Raw genomic sequence first — 27,454 nt, forward strand, 5'->3', positions numbered from 1 at the left:
AAATGAGGAAAAATTTGCTATGTGAAATAAAAGTATCTGGTCTTCCTGTTCCTTAGAGTGTTTAGCGTACAAGACTTATAGTCTGTGTTACATAATCTCAGTAGTAATAGTTTTCTAATTATCCTTCTAGAGAAAATGTGATGGAGGATATTTGCAGTAAGCTGCAGGAGATCAAGAACCCAATCCAGGCCATTGGACTACTTGTGCGGGAAATGGATTACGAGACAGAAGTGGAAATGGAAAAGGGGTTCAATCCAGGTGAATGACAACAAACATGTCTCTTTGATTTAGAGAAAATAATTTAACTCCTTTTACATTCTTTTCCTTTTTTTTACTCTTAATTATAGCTCAGCCTTTGAATATTCGAATGAATCTTTCCCAGCTGTATGGTGGCAACACAGCAGCATGTATTGTGTGCAGAGGTGTGTGTAAAATTGCCAGTACTCGCTTCCTCATCTGCCGAGACCTTTTGATCTTACAGCATCTGTTAATGAGGCTGGGAGATGCCGTAAGTACTGCTAGAGGGAAACTTGTAAAATCTACTTAACACAGAGCAGAATGTCAGCTCTGTGAGAAGTCTTTTGTCTTTGTTCACTGCTCTATTACGTTTGACCTTTAGTAGATACCTAAAATTGCAGATTAAGAACATACATAACAGGGGATCCCTGGGTGGCGCAGTGGTTTAGCCCCTGCCTTTGGCCCAGGGCGTGATCCTGGAGACCAGGGATCAAGTCCCACGTCAGGCTCCCTGCGTGGAGCCTGCTTCTCCCTCTGCCTGTGTCTCTGCCTCTCTCTCTCTCTCTCTCTCTCTCACTCTCTGTCTCTCATGAATAAATAAATAAAACTTAAAAAAAAAAAAAAAAAGGACATACATAACAAGGGCACCTGGGTGGCTCAGTTGGTTAAGCATCTGCCGTCAGCTTAGATCACAATCCCAGGGTTCTGAGATCCACCCAGACGCCCCAGTTTATTGTACCTTACACAGCTTATCAGTATTTTCACATGTAGTTACCTAGCACAGTTTTATTCAACCAGTCCTGTTTGTGGCCATCCTGTTTGTTGCTAGTTTTTTTTTTCATACCTGTAAATGTCTGTACACCTCTGACTATATCTCTAAGATAAACTCTTAGAACTAGAATTGATTGGTCACAGGCTATGCCCACTTTTAAGGCTTTTGATGATGATGCCAAATTTTCCTCTATGTTCACAACTATTTTTATCTAAAAATAGCATGAGGAAGGTCTTAGATTTCCCTGTTCCTATTCTTGAATTCTAAGTTCAGAGATTCGGTGAAAGTTAACATCTTTGTTTTTTTCTCTTTCACCATCAGCATTTTTGTACTGTTAAATGTTTGGGTAGATATTTTTGCTACTCTAAAATTTAATAGGTGTGTTGCCTTTATGTACATATGTTGCTTTTTGTATGCCCTTTGTAACTGTGTTTGCTATCTATTTTACCTTTATCTGAACCTTAAGAGTTATCATCACTAATTGCTGTGTATGGTCTCACCTACCTACCTACCCATGTATAGGTGATCTTGGGAGCTGGTCAGCTAGTTCAAGACCAGCAAGACCTACTACACCGAACAACTCCTCTACTCTTATCTTATTATCTCATTAAGTGGGGAAGTCAATGCCTGGCAACTGATGTTCCAGTTGACACGTTGTGAGTTTCATTATTCTGATTATTTTTAAAATAAATTGTGAGCTTGAGTATTTTTTTCATTGTCTTAAAAAAATCTTAAACATAATGCAGTTATGTGCTTATGATATTCAGAGAACGTTTAGCTGCTTCATTTTCCAAAGGTCAAACGCAGCTTATAAGAATCAAAATACTAAGTATACATTGTTGTATATGTGGTTTTTTGAAAAGAAAAAAATGTTTATTCTGAAGTAGAAATGGAAAATATAATTTCTAAAATTTGTCTTTTCTTAGAAACTCATTTTTTATGCCTTTTTTTTTTTATCGAACTATAGTTGACACAATGTTACATGAATTTCAGGTATATAATTATTACATATTTGTGTGTGTTTGATGTAAAGATAAATCCTGTTGAAGGCAAAATAGATGAGATCACAGGGCAAGTTAGACCACACACAAAAATGTACTAGTTATTAAAAGTAGGCTGAGCTCCTTTATAACCAAAAGAAAAAGGAAAATCCATTATTTGCAAGAATTACATTTTCTTTTATTTTACATTTTCAATAAGATAAACTATCCTGTTTGGTAATGTGCTTTCAGTAGAGCTTTCATGTGCAACTCATTAATTAAAAGGACAGTGTTGTTGGGAAACTTTGTAATATTTGTGTAGAAGAACTGCTGTCTTTTTCTCTTTTCTCACAGGGAGTCCAATCTCCAACACTTGTCAGTACTGGAACTAACTGATTCTGGTGCTGTAATGGCAAATAAATTTGGTAAGGATTAGACTATGTACACATTTGATTTTAAATTTGGCTTTTAACTACCTTCAAAAAAAAAATTTGGCTTTTATTGCATATTCATTAAGGTGGTCCTTTGCCACCTCTGCCTCACAAAGATTAGGTAGGCTCTGCTTTCATTTTGAGAGGTTTATAACCAAGCTGTGGTCTGAGGGCTATTACAGGATGTCCATGAAACCCCGGGAAGCCTAAATCAGGCATAAACTAAGGGTGTTGCCTTATGTATGTATTGCTGCTTTTCCATTACATGTTGATGCTCTGGGGATTAATTCAAGAAAATTATTTTTAAAATTTACTAAGTTCGTGATAGCTTTTATAATCTAAATAAATATTCAAAAGATGTCATCTCTCATACTTGAGAACCATTCTGGAGAATTTTATATGATTTTGGTATAAAACTTGGAATCTGGGCAGCCCCTGTGGCGTAGTGGTTTAGCGCCACCTGCAGCCGGGGGTATGATCCTGGAGACCCGGAATCGAGTCCCACATTGGGCTCCCTGAGTGGAGCCTGCTTCTCCCTCTGCCTTTGTTTCTGTCTCTCTCTCTCTCTCTGTGTGTGTCTCTCATGAATAAATAAATAAAAAATCTTAAAGAAAAAAACAAAACTTGAAATCTTGAGACCATATTTAGTGTAAATACTCCCTAAGGAAGAAGCTTAGGTATAATGAGATCAGTGAAAAGAAAAATGAGTACAGTGTTGATTAAGTGGCTTTTTATTGTGTTTGTAAAGTACTTCACACTTTACAAATTGCTTTTATTATATTGCTGTTACACCCATAATGCATTTTATGTTTTGAAATTATGTTCTTTATTACAAGCATAAAATGAATTGGTAGACTATCTTAATTGAAAATTGACACTTCTATCACAAGTTGATGATTGTCATAACTTTTTATTTTTAAGTATCTAGCCCTCAAACAATTGTGGAATTATTCTTCCAAGAAGTCGCGAGAAAACATATCATATCTCATCTCTTCTCTCAACCAAAGGCACCTCTGAGTCAAACTGGGTTGAACTGGCCTGAGATGATTACTGCAACTACCAATTATTTATTGCAGCTTTTGTATCCTTTTATTTAAAAGCCAATTAGGGATTCCTGGGTGGCTCAGTCAGTTGGCTAGGTGGCTAACTCTTGACTTTGGCTCAGGTCATGGGATCAAGCCCTGCATCGGGTTCCACACTCAGCAGGAAATCTGCTTGTGGAGTCTCTCATCCCTCTCCCTCTGTTCCTCCCACCATGTGTGCATGCTGCATCTCTCTTTCTCTCTCTCTCTCTCTCTCAAATTGTTTTTAAAAAATAAAAGCCAGTTAAAAGATTTTTTCTATCTAAACAGCCTAAGGCTCTTATTCTCCCTATATAATGAAGATTTTTAATGAGATTGGGTGTTTATTGCCCAAACGAGATGATACTTACTTTCAGATATCCCAATTTTTATTTTATCTTGTTTTATTTCCTCAGGAATTAGCCAGATTTATAGGTACACAAATGTTAATACTTAGATCCCTTTAAAATATTATATGTTCAAGTATTTATTGAATGGCTCCATATGTCCGACACTGTGGTAGGTGCTACCCAGCACCAGCAGTGCTATCCACTGGCACCAGCAGTACGAGCAGTATATCAGAATTGGGAGTGATCGCCCAGGGATAAAATATATGGTTTTGCCCATACTTAATGGAGTTCTGAGCTAGGTATGTGACTAGGCTTCTAGTATATAACCTTTAAACTGTATTTGTCTAATATTAAGGTTACATAGTTATGTGGAATGAACACGTACTCTGCCATCTTCTGTACCTTCTTTTTTTCTCTACCTTAAGTCATTGCATGAAGTTTGATGTCCAATATGTATAAATATTTTTAAATTTTGCCCAAAAATTAGAAAAAATCTCCTTATCCAGTGACTAGATGGCCTAGCAATCCCGGTTGTCTCTTTCTGGAATGTTTGATGGGAAATTGTCAGTATGTACAATTGCAGGTAAGTACTATTGAATATTTCAGGTTTAATCATTCTTTTAAAGAAGGTGATTTCTGGATATTTTTTGTTTATGAATATTACCTGCATCTTAGTTGTCTAATAATAAGAACCATAAATAATTTAAACTTGATTGCAGCAAAACATACTCCAGAAACATTTTCTTTACTTATCTCTTAACATGTCATTCCTAACTATTTTTAGAGTATCTCGTTTTGCTTTTTTAATCCTGTTAGGTTCTCTTTATATTAAAACAAAGGTAACATTGTCTTCATGTAAATCATTTACTGGAGTCATCTAGTCATTAAACCAGTAAATACCAAAAGCTGGAAAATTGCTAAGTTGGAAAAGCGTATGTGTGTTTACATGTGTTGGTGTTACTGGAGTCCTGTTTGCTGTTTTAAAGTGTCTAACCTAATACAAGAATAGATTAATAGGATGAGATTTTAATTTACAGATAATTTTAGTAAATAACACCTTTTGTGTTGATTGATCACTATCCTCTTTCCCTCTGTGAAGAACTTGGGAATGGTTATCTCATATTCATTCTCTAATCACAAAGCACCTTTTATGCCTTTAAGGATTATATTCAACTGCTACGTCCCTGGTGTCAAGTCAATGTTGGTTCCTGTCAATTTATGCTGGGACGGTGTTACCTCGTTACAGGAGAGGGACAGAAGGTAAATTGCATTCAAATGATGAACCAACTTCAGTGCAAAGAGAACACTCAGTCTCCATCTAACTAGTTAGGGGAGATGGGAGGCAGAATCCTCTAGATAAGGATAAAGATGATTAGTGCCAGCAAGAGCCACATGGGGATTGTTCAGCTTTCATGTGCTTTGCAAATTAGTTAGAACATGGAAAAACATGAAGAAGAAAACATGAAAACCCTTTTGCCCCGTATAGGTGTTTTTAGGGATGGATTTTGTACATCAAATTTATTACTCAACTACATTGTTTTTATTATATATATATTTAAATTTTAGGCTGCTTTCTCCCTCCCCCCCCATTATGGAAGTTTACCATTCTGATTTGTTCCCTGACATCCTATTTATGTAAATTTTCAAACATGCAGAAAAGTTTAAAGACTTATTAAAACAATCAGATACTACTCAAATTTTACAAATGTTAACATGTTCCTATGCTACCATATTTCTATCACTTTTCTTATTAAAGTTTACTTTTTAATAGCATTTAAGTTGGGCAGCCTGGGTGGCTCAGCAGTTTAGTGCCACCTTCAGCCCAGGGCCTGATCCTGGAGACCCAGGATCAAGTCCCACATCGGGCTCCCTGCGTGGAGCCTGCTTCTCCCTCTGCCTGTGTCTCTGCCCCACCCCCCCTGTCTGTCATTAATGAATAAATAAAATCTTTTAAAAAAATAGCATTTAAGTTAAAAAGTGAGATAAGTTAAAGAAAAATTCTAAATAATGTGCCAGAATTTAGAATGGCAGAAATTATAAATACAATTAACAGTCTTTTTCTTTTTTTAAGATTTATTTATTTATTCAAGAGAGATGCAGAGAGAGAGAGGCAGAGACATAGGCAGAGGGAGAAGCAGGCTTCACATAGGAAGCCCGATGTGGGACTCGATCCTGGACCCTGAGATCACACCCTGAGCAGAAGGCAGCTGCTCAACCACTGAGCTACCCAGGCGTCCCTATAGTTAATAGTCTTAATTTTTCTTTTTTGGCTTTCCTTTAGAACCCGAACACCCCCTTGCCCCGAATTTAAGCACCTAGAATTAGAACAGTCCATTTTAAGTCATTTTATATTCTTTTATTCCTCCAGGCTCTGGATTGCTTCCGCCATGCAGCATCTGAAGTGGGCAAAGAGGAATTCTTGGATCGCTTGATTCGCTCAGAGGATGGGGAGATTGTGTCCACTCCCAAGATGCAATATTATGATAAGGTACATCACTGTGTGGTTTGGTCCCTCTACATCACCCTATGTAAAAATGTACCTGAAATTGTTATGGTATTTGGGGAGAAAAATAATGTAAAAATTTAATCAGTCCCTGAACTTCCAAGATAAGAGAAATGAATTTACCTGGAGAAATTAGAGAAATGTACATTTTAATGAAATTGGTGAGTGTTCTTAACTTAAGCTAAAATCCCATCATGAAACCATTTTATTAGCCCAGTCATCACTGGAATTTTATTGATAATAGTCTTGCCAAAATCTTGAAGAATTAACTTAAAATACTGTGTTTAGCCTTAGGTTAAGATTTGGCCCTTGATACCTCTCCTGACTACTTTTCCTATCACTCTTTTTTCTGATCACTCAGTCATAGCAAGAGTGGCCTACTTACTATCTCATGCAAGCCAGGTATATACTCTGTTCCCTTCAAGACCTTTCTACCTGCTGTTCCCTTTTTTCCAGATACTTAAGCCCTCGTGTCATTGAAATCTCTGCGCCTATGTCACCTCCTCAGAGTTCCTCTCAGCCTCCCCATGTAGAATAGCTGTGGTGCTCACCCTCTCCATGTTCACCTGCCCCCTCTTTCCCTCACATACAGATTGAAGCACTGTGAGCAATTTCTGTCCTTGACTGGCTGTTTTATCTTCTTTATAACATTTAACCATGCATCCAGTCAGATTTTTAGATAACCATTTCCCACCAAAAAGTAAATGCGACAAAGGCAGGCTTAACCCTCTTGTTCAGTCCTTGAAAAAGAGACAAATGATTGTTTTCTTTTAAGTGAGCTCTACATCCATCGTGGGGCTTGAACTCATGACCCTGAGATCAAGAGTCACATGCTCTACTGATTGAGCCAACCAGGCACCCTGAGATAAATGAACTTACACTGAAATAGATTGTAGCTTTTTTTTTTTTTTTTTTTTTTTTTTTTTTTTTTTTTTTTAAGATTTATTTAGGGCAGCCCTGGTGGCTCACCGGTTTAGCACCACCTTTGGCCCAGGGTGGGATCCTGCAGACCCAGGATCGAGTCCCATGTCGGGCTCTCTGTGTGGAGCCTGCTTCTCCCTCTGCCTGTGTCTCTGCCTCTCTCTCTCTCTCTCTCTCTCTCTCTCATGAATAAATAAAATCTTAAAAAAAAAAAAGCCACCCAATCACTGAGCCACCCAAGCATCCCTAGATTGTATCTCTTAATAATCCTCCACCATCCATCTGATAAGAAAATTATTTTGAATTCTAAGGATTTTTTTTAAAGATTTATTTATTTGAGAGAGAGAGAAAGTGTGTGCATAAGCGAGAATTTTAAGCAGGCTCCACACTCAGCACAGAGCCCAACACAGGGCTCAATCTCAGGACCCTGAAATCCAGACTCCATCACTTAACCCCACCGACTAAGCCACCCAGCCACCCCAGTTTGAGTTTTTTTGTTTGTTTGTTTTGGGTTTTTTTATCTATTTATTTTTAAGTAATCTCCACACACAGTGTGGGAGTCAAACTCACAACCCCAAGATTAAGAGTTGCCCACTCCACCTTTTAAGCCAGCCAACCACCCGAATTCTAAGGATTTTTAATGAAGCTAGATAAGTTTGAGGAATTGATAAATCCCCTGAAAGTATGTGCAAAATGTTGCTTGTTTTGTTTTGGGGTTTTTTTTGTTTTGTTTTGTTTATGTTTTTGTTTTTGTTTTGTGGAGAAGCTCCATAGCTTTCATCAAAAGAAACTTTTTGATTCGGGGATCCCTGGGTGGCTCAGCGGTTTAGTGCCTGCCTTTGGTCCAGGGCGTGATCTTGGAGTCCCAGGATCAAGTCCCACATCGGACTCCCTGCATGGAGCCTGCTTCTCCCTCTGCCTGTGTCTCTGCCTCTCTCTCTCTCTGTGTGACTATCATAAATAAATAAAAAATTTTAAAAAAAGAAAGAAACTTATTGATTCAAAAAAAATGAAAAATCACTGCTGCAGACTCAACCACTGAGCCACCCAGGCATCCCAAGATGTGCTGATGCTTAATAGAAGGATCAACCCTAGTGCCCTTAGTTGGTCCTTTTACCAGGTGGTCATTTGTCATTTAGTTTCAAGGCATCTGAAGGAAGAGTGAGAGTGTCACAGCTGGGGCAGGGATACAGAGTGGCCCCTAAACCACTCCATTTGATTTCAGTAGATTTGCTGGTTAAATTGTTTTACTTATGATACTGCTTCATTTTAATTAAAATCACCCTCACAATTTTAAAAAATTCCTGGGCAGCCCAGGTGGCTCAGTGGTTTAGTGCCGCCTTCGGCCCAGGGCGTGATCCTGGGGACCCGGGGTCGAGTACAACATCAGGCTCCCTGCATGGAGCCTGCTTCTCCCTCTGCCTGTGTCTCTGCCTCTCTCTCTCTGTCTTTCTGTGTCTCTCATGAATAAATAAATAAAATCTTAAAAAAAAAAGATTAAAAATAAATAAAATCTTTTAAAAATAACTAAATTAATTTGCTTTTTAAAAAATAAATGTTATATTTCAAGAAAAAGTATAAAATAAAAACTAAGCATCCAAAACAAAAAGATGTTTTATACTGTTAATAAAGAAAAGAATAAATAAGTACTAACAAGTAAAAATAATTCAAAACTATTACTATTTTCTGTATTTCATCTTTCTTTAAATTTATTTATTCGGTATGTTATACATATTAGCTGTGTGTACATAAGTAAATACATGTGCGTACAGACATTAATGGGGAGACAAAAAAGTTTGAAGAGCACTGTTCTGGGACTGCTGAGTGGCTCAGCAGTTGAGTGCCTGCCTTTGGCTCAGGGAGTGATCCTGGGGACCCAGGGTCGAGTCCCACATCGGGCTCCCTGCATGGAACCTACTTCTCCCTCTGCCTGTGTCTCTGCCTCTCTCTCTCTGTTAGTGTCTCTCATGAATAAATGAATAAAATCTTAAAAAAAAAAAAAAAGAAAAGGATTATGTCAAACATTATTCTCTTTAGGTTTTATAAGGCTATGGTGGCAATTTATTTTCTGGGCTTTATTTTTTTATTTTTTTTATTTATGATAGTCACAGAGAGAGAGAGAGAGGCAGAGACATAGGCAGAGGGAGAAGCAGGCTCCATGCACCGGGAGCCCGACGTGGGATTCGATCCCGGGTCTCCAGGATCGCGCCCTGGGCCAAAGGCAGGCGCCAAACCGCTGCACCACCCAGGGATCCCTATTTTCTGGGCTTTAAATTCATCTGTAATCTAAATAGTTACTAGGAAAAGTTAGTGAAATTGTGTGTGTTCCTTTAATAAATACTTAATAAGAGCCCACTTTGTACTAAACATTGAACATACAGCCATGAACAAAAAGAACAATAGGAAATTTTACAGTAAGCCTGTTATTTGACAATAGAATCTAAAGGAGAGTCTTTCTTTTTTTTTAATTTCAATTATTTAAGTAATCGCTACACTCAGTGTGGGGCTTGAGCTCACAACCCTGAGATCAAGAGTCGCATGCTTTTCCGACTGAGCCAGCCAGGCATCCCTAAAGGAAAGTCAAATATTAACCAAATAATCCTGTCTTGTGGTCAACATCTTTGACAATCTTCATCTTACCTAGTTATCTTTCTGATTGATTTAATTTCTATTTCAATTTGAAGTGCACTATCATATTAATTTTAATGGAAACTCTATTTCTCCTTAGGTTTTGCGTCTACTAGATGTTGTTGGTTTGCCTGAGCTGGTTATTCAGTTGGCTTCGTCAATATTAACTGAAGCAGGTGGTGACTGGAAAAGTCAGGTAAGAACTATCTGTAATCTAGTTATTTCCCATTAGATTTGTCATGGATATGGGATTTTAATTGTTATTATTCTTTTTCCCTCTATGTTTGACATTTAGGCTACTTTAAGGACATGCATTTTCAAACATCATTTGGATTTGGGTCACAATAGCCAAGCCTATGAAGCCTTAACCCAAATTCCTGATTCTAGCAGGTAGTCAACCCCAGTCTTTTTTTAGAGGAGGCAATTTACCAGCCCTGTTTAATCCAGTGAGATAGTTTGCCCTTACATCCCTTTTTTTTTTTTTTTTTTCATTCTAGGCAGTTAGATTGTCTGCGGCAGCTGGTGGTAGTTCTTTGTGAACGCTCACAGCTACAAGATCTTGTAGAGTTTCCCTATGTGAATCTGCATAATGAGGTAATTTTTTTTGTCTACTGATGACTGAACACAGCTGTCTGGGTTATCCTGCTAGCTACTAACTCTGATATCTAATTGCTTCCCCTTTATTAGGTTGTGGCAATAATTGAATCTCGTGCGCGAGCTGTGGACCTTATGACTCACAATTACTATGAGCTCCTCTATGCCTTTCACGTTTTTCGCCACAATTACCGAAAGGGTGAGCAGTTGAAGCCAACAGTCTTTGTTGGGGGCCACCTTAAAAGTTTAACCAAGTTTTATAAAAATGCTGTTTGATTTGGTAATTTTACCTTATTTCTGCCATTGAATGAGTGTTCTCTATAAGCATTTGGGGAAATTAAGCTTCACCCTTTTAAAGATTACCTGTTAGCCTTAAAGACATGTGCTTATCCCATTCTAGAACATTCTTGACGCATTTCCAGTGAGATGGCATTCTGTCTATATCTTCTGTCTGATTTTTTAAAAAACTAAATTTTTTACCAGAGGCGTCTTGAATTCTTGTGGCTAGTTTTGAGTTCTTGTGCCAACTTGCTATTAGCCTTTTCTTCTTTTTGCTGATTCTTTTGAGAGTAAGTTGTAGATGTCATGTTGCAAGGCATAAATATTAAAGATGCATCTGCAAAGGACATTTTCTTACATGACTTCAATACAATTAACAGATTAAGGAGATAAAACTAATGAATTAAATGTAAATATAATGCTGTTGTGTTGTTTTGGAGGAGGTTTTGGTTTGGGTTTTTGGTTTTTGGTGGGCAGTGCAAATACCAGATATGGCAGGTACTTGGAAATATTTGTTGAGAGAGGAAAGTCAGTCAATTTCATTTTAAATAAAATTATATAAATTTTAAAACTGTTGGAATGAAAAATAGTTTCATTTGAAAACTAAAAGAAATGTTAAATGCTCTTTGGTTTCTGGAGTCTCATGCAGCCTCAAACAAGATGTTTTTCAGTATTTCATTCAACCTGTGTAACTAAAGTATTATGAAACTTCTTAATACTTCTAATCATTCTTAATCAGAGAATCCAAACATTTCTTGGTCTCACTGGTTGGAATTAGGTAACAATATGGCTGAAAGTAGCACTCCAAACTACTCTTCTGTACTGTCTGGGAATGTATCTAAAAGTTAGAGGTAGGACACCTGGCTGGCTCAGTTGGTAGTGTGTAACTTTTGATCTCAGGATTGTAAGTTCAAGCCCCAGGGGCACCTGGATGGCTCAGTGGTTGAGCTTCTGCCTTCTACTCAGGTCGTGATCCCAGGGTACTGGGATCAAGTCCCGCATCTGACTCCCCACAGGGGCCTGCTTCACCCCCTGCCTATGTCGCTGACTTTCTCTGTGTCTCTCATGAATAAATAAATAAAATCTTAAAAAAAAAAAAAGTTCAAACCACATGTTGGGCTTAGAGATCACTTAAAATGAATGAACCAGGGTGCCTGGGTGGCACTCGGCTGAGTGTCTGCCTTTGGCTCAGGTCATGATCCCAGGGTCCTGGGATCGAGCCCCACATCATCAGGCTCCCTGCTCAGCGGGGAGCCTGCTTCTCCCTCACCCCACTGCTTATGCTCGCTTTATCTCTCTCAAAGTCTTAAAAAAAAAAAAAGTGAATGAATGTCAGAAGTAACATTTACAGATTTTATATACATAACATAAACTTTACTAACTTAACCAGTTTTTAGTGTTCATTAGTGTTATGTATGTTGTATATATGGTTACTGTGTAACCAATGTCCAGAACTTTTCATCTTGCAAATGGAAACACTATAGTCATTAAACAACAACTTCACATTTTCACCTCCTGCAGCTCCTGGCAACCATCATTCTACTTTCTGTCTCTGAATTTGACTACTGGAGTCATATGGTATTTGTCTTATTGTGGCTGGCTTATTTCACTTAGCCTAATATCTACAAGGTTCATCCATGTTACAGCATGTCAAAACTTCCTTCCTCTATTATATGTATATGTCACATTTTGTTTATCCATCAATGAACACTTGGATTGCCTACATCCTGGCTATTATGGGTAATGGCCGCTATGAACAGGGCACACAAATATCTCCTCAAGACCCTGCTTTCAATTTTCAGTCTATATGCCTAGAGTGAAATTGCTGGATCACCAGGTAATCCCATTTTCAATTTTTTAAGGAACTGCCATATTTTCCATAGCAGCAATACCAGTTTACATTTCTATCAGCAGTGTACAGCTGTTCCAGTTTTCCAACATGCTCACCAACACATGATTTTTTTCTGGTTTTAGGTTAAACTCAATTTTGTTTTCAGTTTTAGTATTTGTGGGATGCCTGGGTGGCTTGGTGGTTGAGCATCTGTGTTTGGCTCAGGGCGTGATCCTGGGGTCCAGGGATCGAGTCCTGCATCAGGCTCACTGCGAGGAGACTGCTTCTCCTTCAGCCTATATCTCTGCCTCTCTTTCTGTGTCTCTCATGAATGAATAAATAAAAAAAAAAAAGTTTTAGTATTTGCTAAGTATAACAAATTTTCTAAAACACATCTTTTTAAAAATATTATTTTTTAAGTAATCTCTACACCCAACATGGGGCTCAAACTTACAACCCCAAGCTTAAGAGTTGTATGCTCTTCTGACTAAGCCAGCCAGGCTCCCCTCTAAAACACATTTTTAAAGTTTTGATGTCTAATTTATTATTACCTCCTAGCTGGCACAGTGATGTTTGAGTATGGAATGCGTCTTGGCAGAGAGGTTCGAACTCTGCGGGGACTTGAGAAGCAAGGCAACTGTTATTTGGCTGCTGTTAACTGTTTACGACTTATTCGTCCAGAATACGCGTGGATTGTACACCCAGCATCGGGTGCAGTGGTATGAAAGCTTCCCACCTTGGGGTTTGGGGATCATTTAACTTAATTTGGTTTGGTCCTTTTGAAACCATCACCTCATTTGCTTCATTTTGTTTAAAGTTTCTACTGGGATATTTGTGAACTTCATCTATTTTTGCAGCAATACCCTTGTTATATATTACCACCCCTTTAGTTCTCAAGTTTCAAATTATTTTAGGAAGAAGTATTGCAGTATGATTTTGGATTTAGACCTAACTTCAAGCAAATTACTTAATTTTTTGCTGTCCAGTTACTCTCTTGCATAAAATAGGGATGATGGTGGTGATAATGTCTGCCTTATAGGATTGTTTGAGTATTAAATGAGGCAATTCATTCAGATTTCTTAGAACAGTGACCCTGCCTGGGCTGCAAAAAATGCTCAGTAAATGGTAGCTGCTTTTATTTCATTCATTTTTGTTAATTCAATCTGCAATTACTGTTTTTGTTTTTTGGGATTTTTTTGTTGTTTTTTTGCAATTACTGTTTTAAAGGATGTGTACTTTAAAAATGCTGATGGGGTCATATATATGCAGCAACTCATGTTGTATATAATTCCTGTGTTTACTAGACGGTTTCCCAGAGTCAGGGATAGATAATATAACTCTGGAACCAAGGAATGGCAGGTGGTTTATATGGAGGTTAAATCTACATCCTTAGACCCAGAAACATGTTAGAGCTAAGTGGGCCAACTTGGCAAACAACTCCATTCCTTTGTCTGGTAATTACAGTACCTTTGTAAAAAGAGCCATACCAGGGGGCACCTGGGTGTCTCAGTTAAGCATCTGCCTTCAGCTCAGGTCACGATCCCAGGGTCCTGGGATCTAGCCCCACATCCTGCTCCCTGGTTGGCGAGGAGCCTGCTTCTCCCTCTTCCTCTGCCTGCTACTCCCTCTGCTTGTTCTCTCTCTCTTTCTCTCTCAAATGAATAAATAAAAGAAGACCCATGCTAGTTGAAATAAACATAATTTATATGGAGAGAATTTAACCATGAAAGCTCTGGATCACAGTTAGTGATATCAAAATAAGATACGGGGCAGCCCGGGTGGCTCAGGGGTTTAGCACCACCTTCAGCCCAGGGCTTGATCCTGGAGACCCGGGATCTAGTCCTGCGTCAGGCTCCCTGCATGGAGCCTGCTTCTCCCTCTGCCTGTGTCTCTGTCTCTCTCTCTCTCTCTCTGTGTGTTTCATGAATAAATAAATAAAATCTTAAAAAAAAAAAAAAAGATACAGCTGACCCTTGAGCAACATGAATTTGAACTGTGCAGGTCCACGTATACATGATTGTTTTCAATAAATGCAGTAATGTAGGAGATGCCTGGGTGGCTCAGTCAGTTAGGCACCAGACTCTTGATTTCAAATCAGATCATGATCTCAGGGTCATAGAATGGAGCCCTATATCACACTCAATATGGAATCTACTTGAGATTCTCTCTCCCTCTCCCCCTCCCCCCACTCATACATTCTCTTAAGAAATAAATTTTTAAGGAATCTCTTTAAAAATGTAAATGTATTTCTCTTCCTTACGATTTTTTTGAATAACATGTTCTTAGCTCACTTTATTGTGAGAATACAGCATATAATACAGATAACATAAAAACATGTTAATGACAGTTTATGTTCTTTTTTTTTTTTTTTTTAAATTTTTATTTATTTATGATAGTCACAGAGAGAGAGAGAGAGAGAGAGAGAGGCAGAGGGAGAAGCAGGCTCCATGCACCGGGAGCCTGACGTGGGATTCGATCCCGGGTCTCCAGGATCGCGCCCTGGGCCAAAGGCAGGCGCCAAACCGCTGCGCCACCCAGGGATCCCAGACAGTTTATGTTCTTGGTAAGGCTTCCGGTCAATAGCAGGCTATTAAGTTTTTGCAGGAGTCAAAAGTTATATGCAGATTTTCTTTTTTTTTTTTTTTTTTTTTAAGATTTGTGTACTCATGAGAGAGACACAGGGGGTGCGGGGAGAGGCAGAGGCACAGGCAGAGGGAAAAGCAGGCTCCCCACTGGGAGCCCGATGTGGGACTAAATCCCCGGACCCGGGATCATGCCCTGAGCCAAAGGCAGACACTCACCTGCTGAGCCACCCAGGCGTCCCTATATGCAGATTTTCAGCTACACAGGGCATTGGTGCCCCTAATCCTCATGTTGTTCAAGGGTCAACTGTACTAACTTTTCAGCTTTTCATTAACTTTTAATCACTTATTTTGTCTTCTCAGTATGATCGTCCTGGAGCATCCCCTAAGAGGAATCATGATGGAGAATGCACAGCTGCTCCAAGTGAGTTGGGGGTCTCCCTTTGTTGTATTATAGTGTAATCTGCATTAAATGTGTGTTTTTATATAGTAGTTGTAATATGTATATAGCAGTGTAAAAATACTGTAAAGTTTCTTTTAGCTTATTTTCAATATTTTAATTTGCTAAAAGTTGTCTGGTTGCTCTTTGAAAACTTCGTATGGCTGCATGAGAAATGAAAATGCTTTAAAAAGAGTGTTGCTTGCTGTATTTAATCAGCTTATTATCAAACTTGTTTAATCAGGGTCCTTGGATATTACCATGGAGACATGCTATTCCTCCTTTAAGAGCCTGGGCTCTAGAGTTGGACACACCTTGTTTTAATTCTGCATCTCACTATGGGCATGTTCCTTGCTTACTGATCTAGTAATAGCATCTCAGAGTTTGTTTGTTTGTTTGTTTTTGCATCTCAGAGTTGTAAGAGTTAAATGAAATTCTGTGTAAAATACCTTGTAAGTATCTCCTTATCTGCAGCTGTTGTTATTCTAGTGGTTTGATTTGACTGAGCTGCATGCTGGAAGCAGGGCTGTTGCTTTATTTTTAAGGTTGCTTATATGGAGCCCCCTGCTTTCCCTCCAGTGCCTTTGGAATTGATGTTGAATTAATGTTTAGTGAAAATTGACAGGCTGAGTTAATAGGCACTGATGATAGGCACTTCCTTTGTACTTTGAGAATCAAAAATATTTTTCTTTGGCTTCTAGCCAATCGGCAGATTGAAATTCTAGAACTGGGAGACCTGGAGAAAGAGTGTTCCTTGGCCCGTATTCGCCTCACTCTGGCTCAGCACGACCCGGCAGCAGTTGCGGTTGCAGGTAGTGATGCGGCAGTCTGGGAGGAGGCTTCGGGGCCAGCCAGCAGATGCAGTGTGCTAGACCAGTGTGCTAGATGGGCCAGTCACCTCTCACTGTTACTCTTACAGACTCATCACCAGAGGTAGCTTTGGGTCATTGATAGGCACTGTTGTTGCCACTAAATAGCTCTTTTCCATTTCCACAGGAAGTTCATCAGCAGAGGAGATGGTCTCTCTCTTGGTTCAGGCTGGCCTTTTTGACACTGCCATATCACTCTGTCAGACTTTTAAGCTTCCCCTAACACCAATCTTCGAGGGACTTGCTTTCAAGTATGTATGAAATTGTCTTTCTCTAGTCTTCATTTTCTGCTGCAGAAATACTGTACTGCTGCTTAGTGTGAATAAGTAAACATAGCCAGTTGTGTTTTAAAGACATATTTTTGTTTAGTCTACCACAGTGACTTTAAAATTTATTCTAGTTAATAATGACTTTTTTTAAATCTTGATTTATAGCCTTTCTTGAGAAATAAAAAAATCTGAGATCTCTAGGCCCACATTCCCACAGGACAGTAGTTAACATGGCCTAAATAGGGGTATCCATTTTAGAAAAGGCATGTTCTCTTCAGTCCCTTAGGGACAGCCATCGGCCCCCATAAGCATTATTGAAAAGTGAAGTATTCTAAGTGAAGGAGCCTTGTATCTAAATATTAGGTAATTTGTGAATTGGAAATATTTTTTTTAAACTTTCAGAATTTTTCCTTTGGAACTAAATTCTCTCTTAACACTTACCAATGGTTGTGTGGGTCATCCAGTTGTATGGCTGTGAGGAAAGGAAAGAGCCAATACCCTAATAGTGAATCCAGCGGCAGACGAGCACTAAAGTTATCTCATCTCTGGTTTTAGTAACAAAATAATGTTTTCAGCAAATTAGTTTACCATATGTGGAACGGTTTTCATTGCAGATGCATCAAGTTGCAGTTAGGAGGTGAGGCGGCACAAGCAGAAGCCTGGTCCTGGCTAGCTGCCAATCAGCTCTCATCTGTCATCACCACTAAGGAGTCTAGGTACACCCCTAATGCTCATCCACCCCGAAACGGCTTATACCCTCCATACACTTACCTCATGCACCCATTTAGTGTCTACTGAATGCACTTCACCTTCTTTAGAATCCTTCCCTGGGTACCTGGATGGCTCAGAGGTTGAGTGTCTGCCTCCACCTCAGGTCATGATTCCAGGGTCCTGGGATCAAGTCCTACATTGGGCTCCCCATAGGGAGTCTGCTTCTCCCTCTGCCTGTGTCTCTTTCAAAAAAAAAAAGAATCCTTCCCTAACCCTGATGTGTCAGTAAACTTCCCTTCCTTGAATCGCATTTATAGTTTCTATTGTACAGCTCAGCGCTTCAGAATTGGAACATTTTACAATTTGGGAGTACTCTGACAATAATTTACAATCCCTTAATTAGCACCCCAATATCACTCCTAAGACAGGTATATCATCCTCTGGTTCTAAATCAGAACTTGGTGATTCTTTTTTTTTTCTTCTCCATGATTCTAATGCTTGATCAGGTTTGGAAATAGTGATCTAAGGCAATTTCCTTGTTTTAGAAATCTGGAACAAAGAAGTTAGTTGAATTGTGTAATCAAGTTAAGATATGGTTAGTGAGAGAGAAATAGAATCCATGTCATTTGGTTTCTAGTACTACCCCTATGTCACATTGACCCTAATAATATTAGTTGCCATTTAGTTATATTATCAATTCAGTTGTGAGCTTCTAAAGATTTTTTTTCCTTATAAAATGGCACTGGAAATACCTGTTAAGAATCTGGAACTCACTGCTCCGTTCTGTTTTTTTCAAGTGCTACAGATGAAGCATGGAGACTATTATCAACTTATCTGGAAAGGTACAAAGTCCAGAATAATTTATATCACCACTGTGTAATCAACAAGCTCTTGTCTCATGGAGTACCTCTGCCTAATTGGCTTATAAACAGTTACAAGGTAAGTGGTATCTTGTATAGAGTAAGCTGATCTTTACCATCATGAATAAACTTCATGAGATGATTAAGAAGAAAAGGTGGTAATTTATGGAAATATACTGGTGTGTGCTTTGGGCAGCTTCTCAATCTTAGCTTAAAAACGCTAAGAACTGGGCAGTCCAGGTGGCTCAGCAGTTTAGCGCTGCCTTCAGCCCAGGGTGTGATCCTGGAGACCCGGGTTCAAGTCCATGTCAGGCTCCCTGCATGGAGCCTGCTTCTCCCTCTGCCTGTGTCTCTACCTCTCTATGTGTCTCATGAATAAATAAATAAAATCTTAAAAAAAAAATGCTAAGAACTGCGTAACTTTAATTCCATATGAAGTACTGGGTGTTTAGAAATAAAGTTCTGGGGCAGCCTGGGTGGCTCAGTGGTTTGGCACTGCTTTCCGCCCGGGGCCTGATCCTGGGGACCTGGGATCGACTCCTGCATTGGGCTCCCTGCGTGGAGCCTGCTTCTCTCTCTGCCTGCGTCTCTGCCTCTCTCTCTCTCTCTCTGTGTCTCTCATGAATAGATAAAATCTTTTAAAAAAAAAAAAAAAAGAAAGAAATAAAGTTCTGCAGGTTAGTGATTAAGCTAATACCTGCTGTGTGTTCACTGAACAATGAGTATATATTTAGAACAATGACTATGTGCATGACACGGTATTTACTGTTTGTTACTCAAAAAATTCACAGAAGTGGGTAAAGTACTTTTCAAAACCAAGCAGGGTTTAAGTTTTTGTCAAAATTGGGTTTTTGGACTGTCTGCATCTGAATTATTTGGGTAGTGGACTTCTTCAAAATAAAGATTACTGAGCCCCATTCCACACTTAACACAATCAAATTAATCTGGAGCTAGGATCTGGGATCTATTTTTTTTTTTAAGATTTTATTTATTTGTTCATGAGAGGCACAGTGAGAGAGAGGCAGAGACACAGGCAGAGGGAGAAGCAGGCTCCACGCAAGGAGCCTGATGTGAGACTCAGCCCCAGGGCTGCATGATCACACCCTGGGCCGAAGGCAGGCACTCAACCGCTGAACCACCTAGGTGTCCCTGGGATCTATATTTTAACAAGCTTCTGATTTGATAGGAAGCATGCTTAAGTTTGAAAACTATATCTGAAATACATTGGGTGGAATAGGGAAGAGAGAATGTAAAGTTTAAAATCAGGAAAGTTGATCTGGGGGAAAAAAAAAGGAAAGGTGATCTGTTATTTCTTTTTGGGGTTTTATTTTTTTGTTTAAGTAAGAAAGTAGAAAAGGTAGTTAACGATGGTAAAAGTTAAGAAAGTGAGCAATTCAGAATATAGAAAACATAATTACCTAATTAATCTTCCAAACTGAGGTTGTATTCACTTTTGTTTCACCCTGAGTTAAACCAATTTAACTCAAGTAATTAAAGTTGGTGATTCTTTTAACTTCTTTTTTTTTTTATTAACTTCTTTTGCTTTTGCCATTCATATATTTCTGAGAATTAATGTGAATATATTGCTATTTAGTACTCAGCATTTCTGAAAAGGTGTGTTGGTTTTTACTACTACTGTGGAAACTGAAGTAGAAAAGTATTAAATAAAATGTGTCTTAGACTGCAACACAGGGTGGGAAGGCCACTTAACAGATAAAGTCTCACAAGGTACCCAAAAGTGACTGGGCTCTTAGGAATCCAACCTTTATCCCAAGATAAGGAAACCCAGATGTTCATTTACTTATATTGAGAAGTATAATTGCCAGGTAATTAACATTCAGCATCCTTCGATCATTGCCCAGAGGTAAGATGGAAATAGGGATGTTCTTAATCTCTGACTTTTTACAGAAGGTTGATGCTGCTGAGTTGCTCCGTTTGTACTTAAACTATGACCTTTTAGAAGAAGCTGTGGATTTAGTTTCAGAATATGTGGATGCTGTATTGGGGAAAGGACATCAATACTTTGGAATTGAGGTAGGCATGTATACATGTTTCTTTTTAATTCTGTATTATCACACTAATAAAGTCAGGATGTGAGAATAGATTAAACTATAGGACAGTGGATTTAAACTTTACTTTTGGTAGTAATACGACTAGTTTTCTCCATGAACAGAAACTGGCACTGTAGGAGACTCCAGTTTCCTGTTTATAAAATGGGAATACATTTCATTTTTCTCCATCAAAGGCAAGTAGCTTTAGTTAGTATTTGGAGGAGTGAATTAATTAAGAACAAAATGCTGTTTTCTGTGTGCCAAAAACTGTGCGGTCTCTGCAAGTGTTTTCTTTTCTTTCTTTTTTTTTTTTTAATATTTTTTTTTTAATTTTTTTTATTTATTATTTATGATAGTCACACAGAGAGAGAGAGAGAGAGAGAGAGAGAGAGAGGCAGAGACACAGGCAGAGGGAGAAGCAGGCTCCATGCACCGGGAGCCCGACGTGGGATTCGATCCCGGGTCTCCAGGATCGCACCCTGGGCCAAAGGCAGGCGCCAAAATGCTGCGCCACCCAGGGATCCCAGATTTTATTTATTTAGCGCAGCCCAGGTGGCTCAGCGGTTTAGCACCTCCTTTGGCCCAGGCCGTGATCCTGGAGTCCCGTGATCGAGTCCCACGTCGGGCTCCCTGCATGGAGCCTGCTTCTCTCTCTATGTCTCTCTCTCTGTGTCTCTTATGAATAAATAAAATCTTCTTTTAAAAAAAAGGCCTTAGGGCTCCTTTAAGAAAAGAGGAGACATGAATTTAAAAATACATATGAAATGGGATACCTGGGTGGCTCAACGGTTGGGCAGCTGCCTTTGGCTCAGGTCTTGATCCCAGGGTCTGAGATCAAGTCCCACATTGGGTTCCTGCGGGGAGCCTGCTTCTCCCTCTGCCTGTGTCTGCCTCTCTCTCTCTCTTTGTCTCTCATGAATGAATAAATAAATCTTTAAAAAAAAAAAAACCTATGAATAAGTAAATAAATACCTGAAAACACATTTGACTTAGCTGAGAAAAGGACAAGTTTCCCAATTGAAGAGAAACAAGGGTGTTAGGAGTGGTACAATTATGTGTCTATGTGTGTGTTTGTGCACACACACAAAATTTCTTATTGTGGAAAAAAAAAAAAAAGGATAAGTAAAGAGTTTTGTTATCTAAACCTGTGAAACTAACTACCCAGAAGAAATGGTCCACTTTTGAGATTTTCTTCAAATAGTAGATATTTTCCCTTTCAGTTTCCACTGTCTGCAACAGCTCCAATGGTGTGGCTCCCATACTCTTCTATTGACCAGCTTCTCCAAGCCCTGGGAGAGAACAGTGCCAATAGTCACAACATTGCTGTAAGTCAGTCCTTTCATGAGGCATGTGTCTTTTATAAACCCTTGCACTGCCACATACTCTTAAAGCTTGCTCTCCAGTTCTCGAGGATTAAGAGGAGAGCAGAAGCCATTTATTGCCCTTAATATGCTGGCCCAGTCCCTTTCTAAAATGATTACCTAAGTCAGATTCAGTCTGGTTCTGAGAAGAGAACTAGTAATGCTTTTATTAAAATAATGGTGTGGGGTGGGGGCATTTGTGAGGGCACGGGATGTGATGTGCAGTGGGTATTACATGCAACCGATGAATCATTGACTTCTACCTCCAAAGCTAATGATGTACCATATGTTGGCTAATTGAATTTAAATTTTAAAAAATACTGGTGTGATTTGCATGTTGAGAAGATTCGTTAGGATGACTGGATTGGGATACTGCATGTAACAAAGAAGTCTGATTTGATCAATAGTCACAGAGCAGACTCCCATACTGAATACTGAATAAATGAAGCAGAGTGGCAAGCCTCTTTACTACGGGTAGTCTGGTTGGTGAAGTCAAAGTGCTTAAAAATTTCAGTCCTTTTTTGTCGTTGACCTATTCTGTAATGATTCCCTTTTTTCCTCTTCCAGCTATCTCAGAAAATACTTGATAAATTGGAGGACTACCAGCAAAAAGTTGATAAGGCAACACGGGATTTATTATATCGTCGGAATTTGTGATCCGGATGGTTGCCCAGCCTTTGTAACCGCTTGGTGCCTCTTAGGGCTTAAGACTTTACCCTACAGGAACTGTGTATTCCAGGACAATTTTTATATCTGTAAATGATGTATACGACATCAAGCCTGCATTCTGTGCAAAAGAGGAGGGCAGATGAGTCAGAACCTGTGCTTGCTGGCGGTGCTAACACACAATTTCTGGTTTTCAACCTTGGTCTCAAACAGCTGCTTTTGTATATGATTCACAAGCTTTTTTAGAGTTTCTATTTTTTTAAACTACCGAAGACATTCTTTATCTGCAAATTAAAACCCACCCTCACTTTCCAAAATAGCCGATGGTGGTTGGTTGGTTGTAGCAAACCACCAAAAGCAGTCACTGCAAATCCTGCCATTCTTCCCTATCACTTTTTGTATTTCAATGGAATTATTTTGGTCCAGAACTGACATGTATTTTCTGTATTGCAAACAGAGGCTAATGATTTTGCATACTCTTTTCATTATTTATTGTGGAGTTTTTGTATGATCTTCAATAAAGTATTAAATAATTTGCCTAGATTAAACCTAAAATGATGACCAGCTGTCAAAGAAGATACGTTATTTTGAATCTGGTTCTGAGGCTAAAGTTGAGTAAACTCTTAGCTAAGAAAAAAATTGGAAATTTTATCTATACGAATAACCAGTTTTGAAAGTAAATTCTGTTAACTTATATGATTTATGATAATCAAGCCGGACTTGATCATACTACTTGTGTAATAATGTATTGGACCAAAATATAAACTTTCCTGGTCAGATTCTGAAGTATTCATGCCCACAAATTTTGGGAAAGGTGAAAAATAAAATCTTGGATTTTATTCTGTATATTAAAATTTATCTTTTAAGGAAACAGTCTGTATATTACTTGCTTGTATGCCCTTTGACCTCTTTTGAGTTTTCCATAAGGCTTTAATTTTTATACTGTCAATGCCGTATTTACATTATATATTTTAAATAACAATGTGAGCTTCACTGTGGTACCATTTACTGGTAGATATTGAGATGTATGGTTCTTTATTCGTTTTAGCTCTGCTATGATTAATATGAAGTGTTTGATATAATTAGGGACTGGGAAAGCCCTCGCCCTGCCAGAACTCTATAAACCTGTAGCTTCCAACTCTAGCAGGAAATACACATGTATAACCAAAGAACACATATAAAACCAAGAGAAAGATTTCACAGAATATGTATCCTCATTCACTATGTATTCTGATGTTTTCATGCGTGACTAGTGGATCATAACCCATAGTCTGAAAAATATCAAATCCTCTTCTAGCCGTTTTGGAGAATGACAAGTAACTTGCGACTGGCCCTGTTCCAGAAACTTACCCACTTGTGTTGCTCATCAGAGCAGTGGTTTCCATGATGGCAGTTCACAAGACCCTGACCAGTTTTTCCTGTTGTCACTATTTTGGTTCAAGACCTAACCCATGCTAGAGCCAATCCAGCTCTTCTGTTCATTTTCTTCCAGACCAGAAGGGGGAAATTCTTTCACTAAACTTCTCTCTCTGCTTCAGGTCTGCATTTTTGTTTTCCTGGACCATGTGATAATTTAATAGTCCATAATAGCATTGTTATCCCTTGTTTTTTGCACCCCAAAATTTTCTGATTATCAAGTGTTATTAAAAGAGCTCCCTCCTGTGGTCACTTCAACTGCAAATAAACCAAAAAGGGAACAATACAGAGAATATTAGCATGGCCCCTGCTGAATGATAACACGCAAATTGTGCTCACTTTGGCAGCACATATACTAAGATAACACACAAATTCATGAAGTGCTCCATTAAAAAGAAGGAAAAGACCTCCTTCCTTTTTTAGTACTTAGCTACCATTAGGGGCACCTGGGTGGCTCAGTCAGTTAAGCAGCTGACTTGATTTCAATCAACTCAGATCTTGATCTCAGGGTTTTGAGTTCAAGCCCCATGTTGGGCTCCACGCTGAGTGTGGAGCCAACTTAAAAATAAATAAAAATAAAGGTGTGACTCTTTTTAAAGAGATTTATCTATCTATTCATGAGAGACACACAGAGAGAGGCAGAGGGCGAAGTGGGCTCCTCACAGGGAGCCTGATGTGAGACGATCCTGGGACCCAAGATCACACTCTGAGCCAAAAGCAGACACTCAACCACTGAGCCACCAAGGCACCACAAAGTGTGACTCTTACAGGGAAAACTTAATAGTTTTTAGTGTAACTGATAAGGTACCTACCTTCCCAGCCATTGACGATAAAATGGCATAATTTCTGTGAATAATAGGATATATGACACATTAGTTTCATATTGACCATTCTTACCAAGTTTATCACTGATTTTTGTGACAAAGCTAATTTGTTCTATAAGCCATCTCGTGCATGGGCAGCAGTACATTCTCATTGCTGCCTGTTGTCCTCACTATAATGCTCAAAGATCAGCTCTTGCCAGCTCACTACTGCCATTCCAATTCCTTCCCAAAGCCCAGGCTGTGTTCCTCCTAAATCTCTCCTGAGCACTTAGGGATAAAGAAAAAAAAGCTCGAGATGCCTGAGTGGCTCGGTGGTTGAGTTCTGCCTTCGGCTCAGGGCATGATCCAGGGTCCAGGGATTGAGTCCCACATTGGGCTCTCTGTGAGGAACCTATTTCTCCCATCTGTCTATGTTTCTGCCTCTCTCTGTGCATCTCTCATGAATAAATAAAATCTTTAAAAAATAAAGCTTAAATAATTCAGACACAAGATCTGGAAGCTTATAGAAACCATAGACTACCCATCTTCATAGATTCTACTATTTGGCCACGTTTTTTTTTTTTTTTTAATAAATTTTTATTTATTTATGATAGTCTCACAGAGAGAGAGAGGCAGAGACACAGGCAGAGGGAGAAGCAGCCTCCATGCACCGGGAGCCCGACATGGGATTCGATTCCGGGTCTCCAGGATCGCACCCTGGGCCAAAGGCAGGCGCCAAACCGCTGCGCCACCCAGGGATCCCCGCTGCACCACCCAGGGATCCCTTGGCCACGTTTTAGTTGCCAGCCTGCTCCGGTATGGCTGATACCAACATTGCTCTCACAGAGGGGAATGTAAATATAAATGGGATTCCTATTTAATTAGTCAACAAATGAAAATTCTATCTCATGCTAGGTGATAGAATTTACCCAACTTACCTCAACCTGATATATTGTTTTCTATTAGAACACAGTATAACAGTTCTAAAGTGTCTTAATCTTCACAGTTCTTGGGGATCCCTGGGTGACTCAGCTGTTTGGCGTCGGCCTTTGGCCCAGGGCATGATCCTGGAGTCCTGGAATCAAGTCCCACATTGGGCTCCTTGCATGGAGCCTGCTTCTCCCTCTGCCTGTGTCCCTGCCTCTTTCTCTCTCTGTCTCTCATGAATAAATGAATAAAATCTTTTAAAAAAATAAATGAAGGGACGCCTGAGTGGCTCAGTGGTTGAGCATCTGCCTTCGGCTCAGGGTGTGATCCTGGAGTCCTGGGATCGAGTCCCACATCAGGCTTCCTGTATGGAGCCTGCTTCTCCTCCCTCTTCCTATATCTCTGTCTCTCTCTGTGTGTCTCTCATGAATAAATACATATTTTAAAAAAATAAAATAAATGAAAATAATCTTCACAGTTCTTTCCAATTTTGTCTGTACCTAGAAACTGATAGTCCTGTTACTGTCTTTTCACAAATTGAGACCTTGGTATAATAAGTAATTCATTAACCCCAAGCCACAAGAATGTATCTTTCCATAACTGCATGGAACTCTACCATAAAAGACCAATTTATTATTCAAATGACCCATCCCAGGGGATCCCTGAGTGGCTCAGCGGTTTGGCGCCTGCCTTTGGCCCAGGGTGCGATCCTGGAGACCCAGGATCGAATCCCACGTCGGGCTCCCTGCATGGAGCCTGCTTCTCCCTCTGCCTGTGTCTCTGCCTCTCTCTCTCTCTCTGTGTGACTATCATAAATAAAAATTTTTAAAAAATGAATAATATATCGGGGCCTCTGACTGACTCAGTCAGTAGGGCATGAAATTCTTGATCTTGGTTGGGGCCATGAGTTTGAGCCTATGTTGGATGTAGAGGTTACATATATTAATACTATTAACATCAATTATTAATATATAATAGGTTAATATATTATAGTCATACACACACACACACACATCTATGGTCTTTGTCCTTGATTCCTGTCAGAGAGCTTCAAAAACCCTTGGAATTTCATGAGTGATAGAAGTCTCTGTTGCGGGGGGAAAGTCTGTGAGGCTAATCAAGTGAGTAGTGGGGAACCCTTAGATAGCTTCAGAATTAAAAAAAAAAAAAGATAGCTTCAGAATAGGGCCAATCACTAAGAGGACCAGCCCTGTGATGGTGATTACAGGGTTGGAACCTTGGGCCAGCCCAACCCCGGAGGATGGGGACTGGAGATGGAGTTCAAGTACAGTCACACTGGGCAATGATTTAATTAATCATTCCTATATAATGAAGTCCCAGTAAAAACTACACCAAGGCTGAACAGAGCTTCCTGGTTGGAGAATACTTTGTTGTGCTGGAAGACATGCCCTAATTCCACAGAGAGGGAGGCAGCATGGGAGAGCTCTGTGCTCCTTCACAGACTTCACCCTACGTTTATCCTTTATAATAAAAGTGTAACCGTAAGTATAGTGCTTTCCTGAGGTCTGTGAATAGTTATAGAGAATTATCAAATTCCCAGTAACGGGAACCCTAAATTTTATAGCCAGTTCTGGGGAACCTCACTTAGAGGTGGCTTCTGAAGTACTGAGGACTGAGCCCTTAAACCCATAAAATCTGATGCTAACTCCCAGAGGGAGGAGTCATAAGAATTTATCAAAATGCACCTACTTAAGGGGTGAGACTGAATAAGTGATACAATTTAGATAAAACACACAAAGCTTCAATCTACCCTCCTAAAGCTGGGAATTCTGGAGACAGTTCTCTGTAGGTGGCCTCTTGAAGTTTCAAAACCTAGAGCTTTAGGGCTGCTCCGGTGGCTCAGCGGTTTAGCGCCACCTTGGGCCCGGGGCGTCGGTCCCACGTTGGGCTCC

The 27,454-nt window shown here is 39.4% G+C and overlaps 1 protein-coding gene and 1 pseudogene across 1 annotated transcript in view; both read left to right on the forward strand.

Annotated features, from left to right (window-relative positions):
* Positions 1 to 23,266, forward strand: part of NUP160 (nucleoporin 160) — a 46,982-nt gene extending 23,716 nt beyond the window's left edge. The window contains exons 16-36 of the mRNA XM_049096375.1: positions 131 to 258; positions 348 to 508; positions 1,532 to 1,665; positions 2,344 to 2,414; positions 3,342 to 3,501; positions 4,345 to 4,414; positions 4,993 to 5,091; positions 6,200 to 6,319; positions 9,984 to 10,079; positions 10,179 to 10,273; positions 10,381 to 10,477; positions 10,571 to 10,676; positions 13,146 to 13,306; positions 15,533 to 15,593; positions 16,310 to 16,420; positions 16,605 to 16,728; positions 17,361 to 17,462; positions 18,255 to 18,396; positions 20,226 to 20,351; positions 21,589 to 21,693; positions 22,297 to 23,266. Of these exons, the coding sequence (XP_048952332.1) occupies positions 131 to 258; positions 348 to 508; positions 1,532 to 1,665; positions 2,344 to 2,414; positions 3,342 to 3,501; positions 4,345 to 4,414; positions 4,993 to 5,091; positions 6,200 to 6,319; positions 9,984 to 10,079; positions 10,179 to 10,273; positions 10,381 to 10,477; positions 10,571 to 10,676; positions 13,146 to 13,306; positions 15,533 to 15,593; positions 16,310 to 16,420; positions 16,605 to 16,728; positions 17,361 to 17,462; positions 18,255 to 18,396; positions 20,226 to 20,351; positions 21,589 to 21,693; positions 22,297 to 22,386 (2,359 nt within the window). The 3' untranslated portion in view covers positions 22,387 to 23,266. The remainder of the gene's footprint in view (positions 1 to 130; positions 259 to 347; positions 509 to 1,531; positions 1,666 to 2,343; positions 2,415 to 3,341; positions 3,502 to 4,344; positions 4,415 to 4,992; positions 5,092 to 6,199; positions 6,320 to 9,983; positions 10,080 to 10,178; positions 10,274 to 10,380; positions 10,478 to 10,570; positions 10,677 to 13,145; positions 13,307 to 15,532; positions 15,594 to 16,309; positions 16,421 to 16,604; positions 16,729 to 17,360; positions 17,463 to 18,254; positions 18,397 to 20,225; positions 20,352 to 21,588; positions 21,694 to 22,296) is intronic.
* Positions 23,267 to 24,056: 790 nt separating this feature from the next.
* Positions 24,057 to 24,154, forward strand: LOC112663761 (U6 spliceosomal RNA; annotated as a pseudogene).
* Positions 24,155 to 27,454: the final 3,300 nt, after the last annotated feature.

This window comes from Canis lupus, chromosome 18 (genome assembly GCF_003254725.2).
Source record: "Canis lupus dingo isolate Sandy chromosome 18, ASM325472v2, whole genome shotgun sequence".
Lineage (NCBI taxonomy): Eukaryota > Metazoa > Chordata > Mammalia > Carnivora > Canidae > Canis > Canis lupus.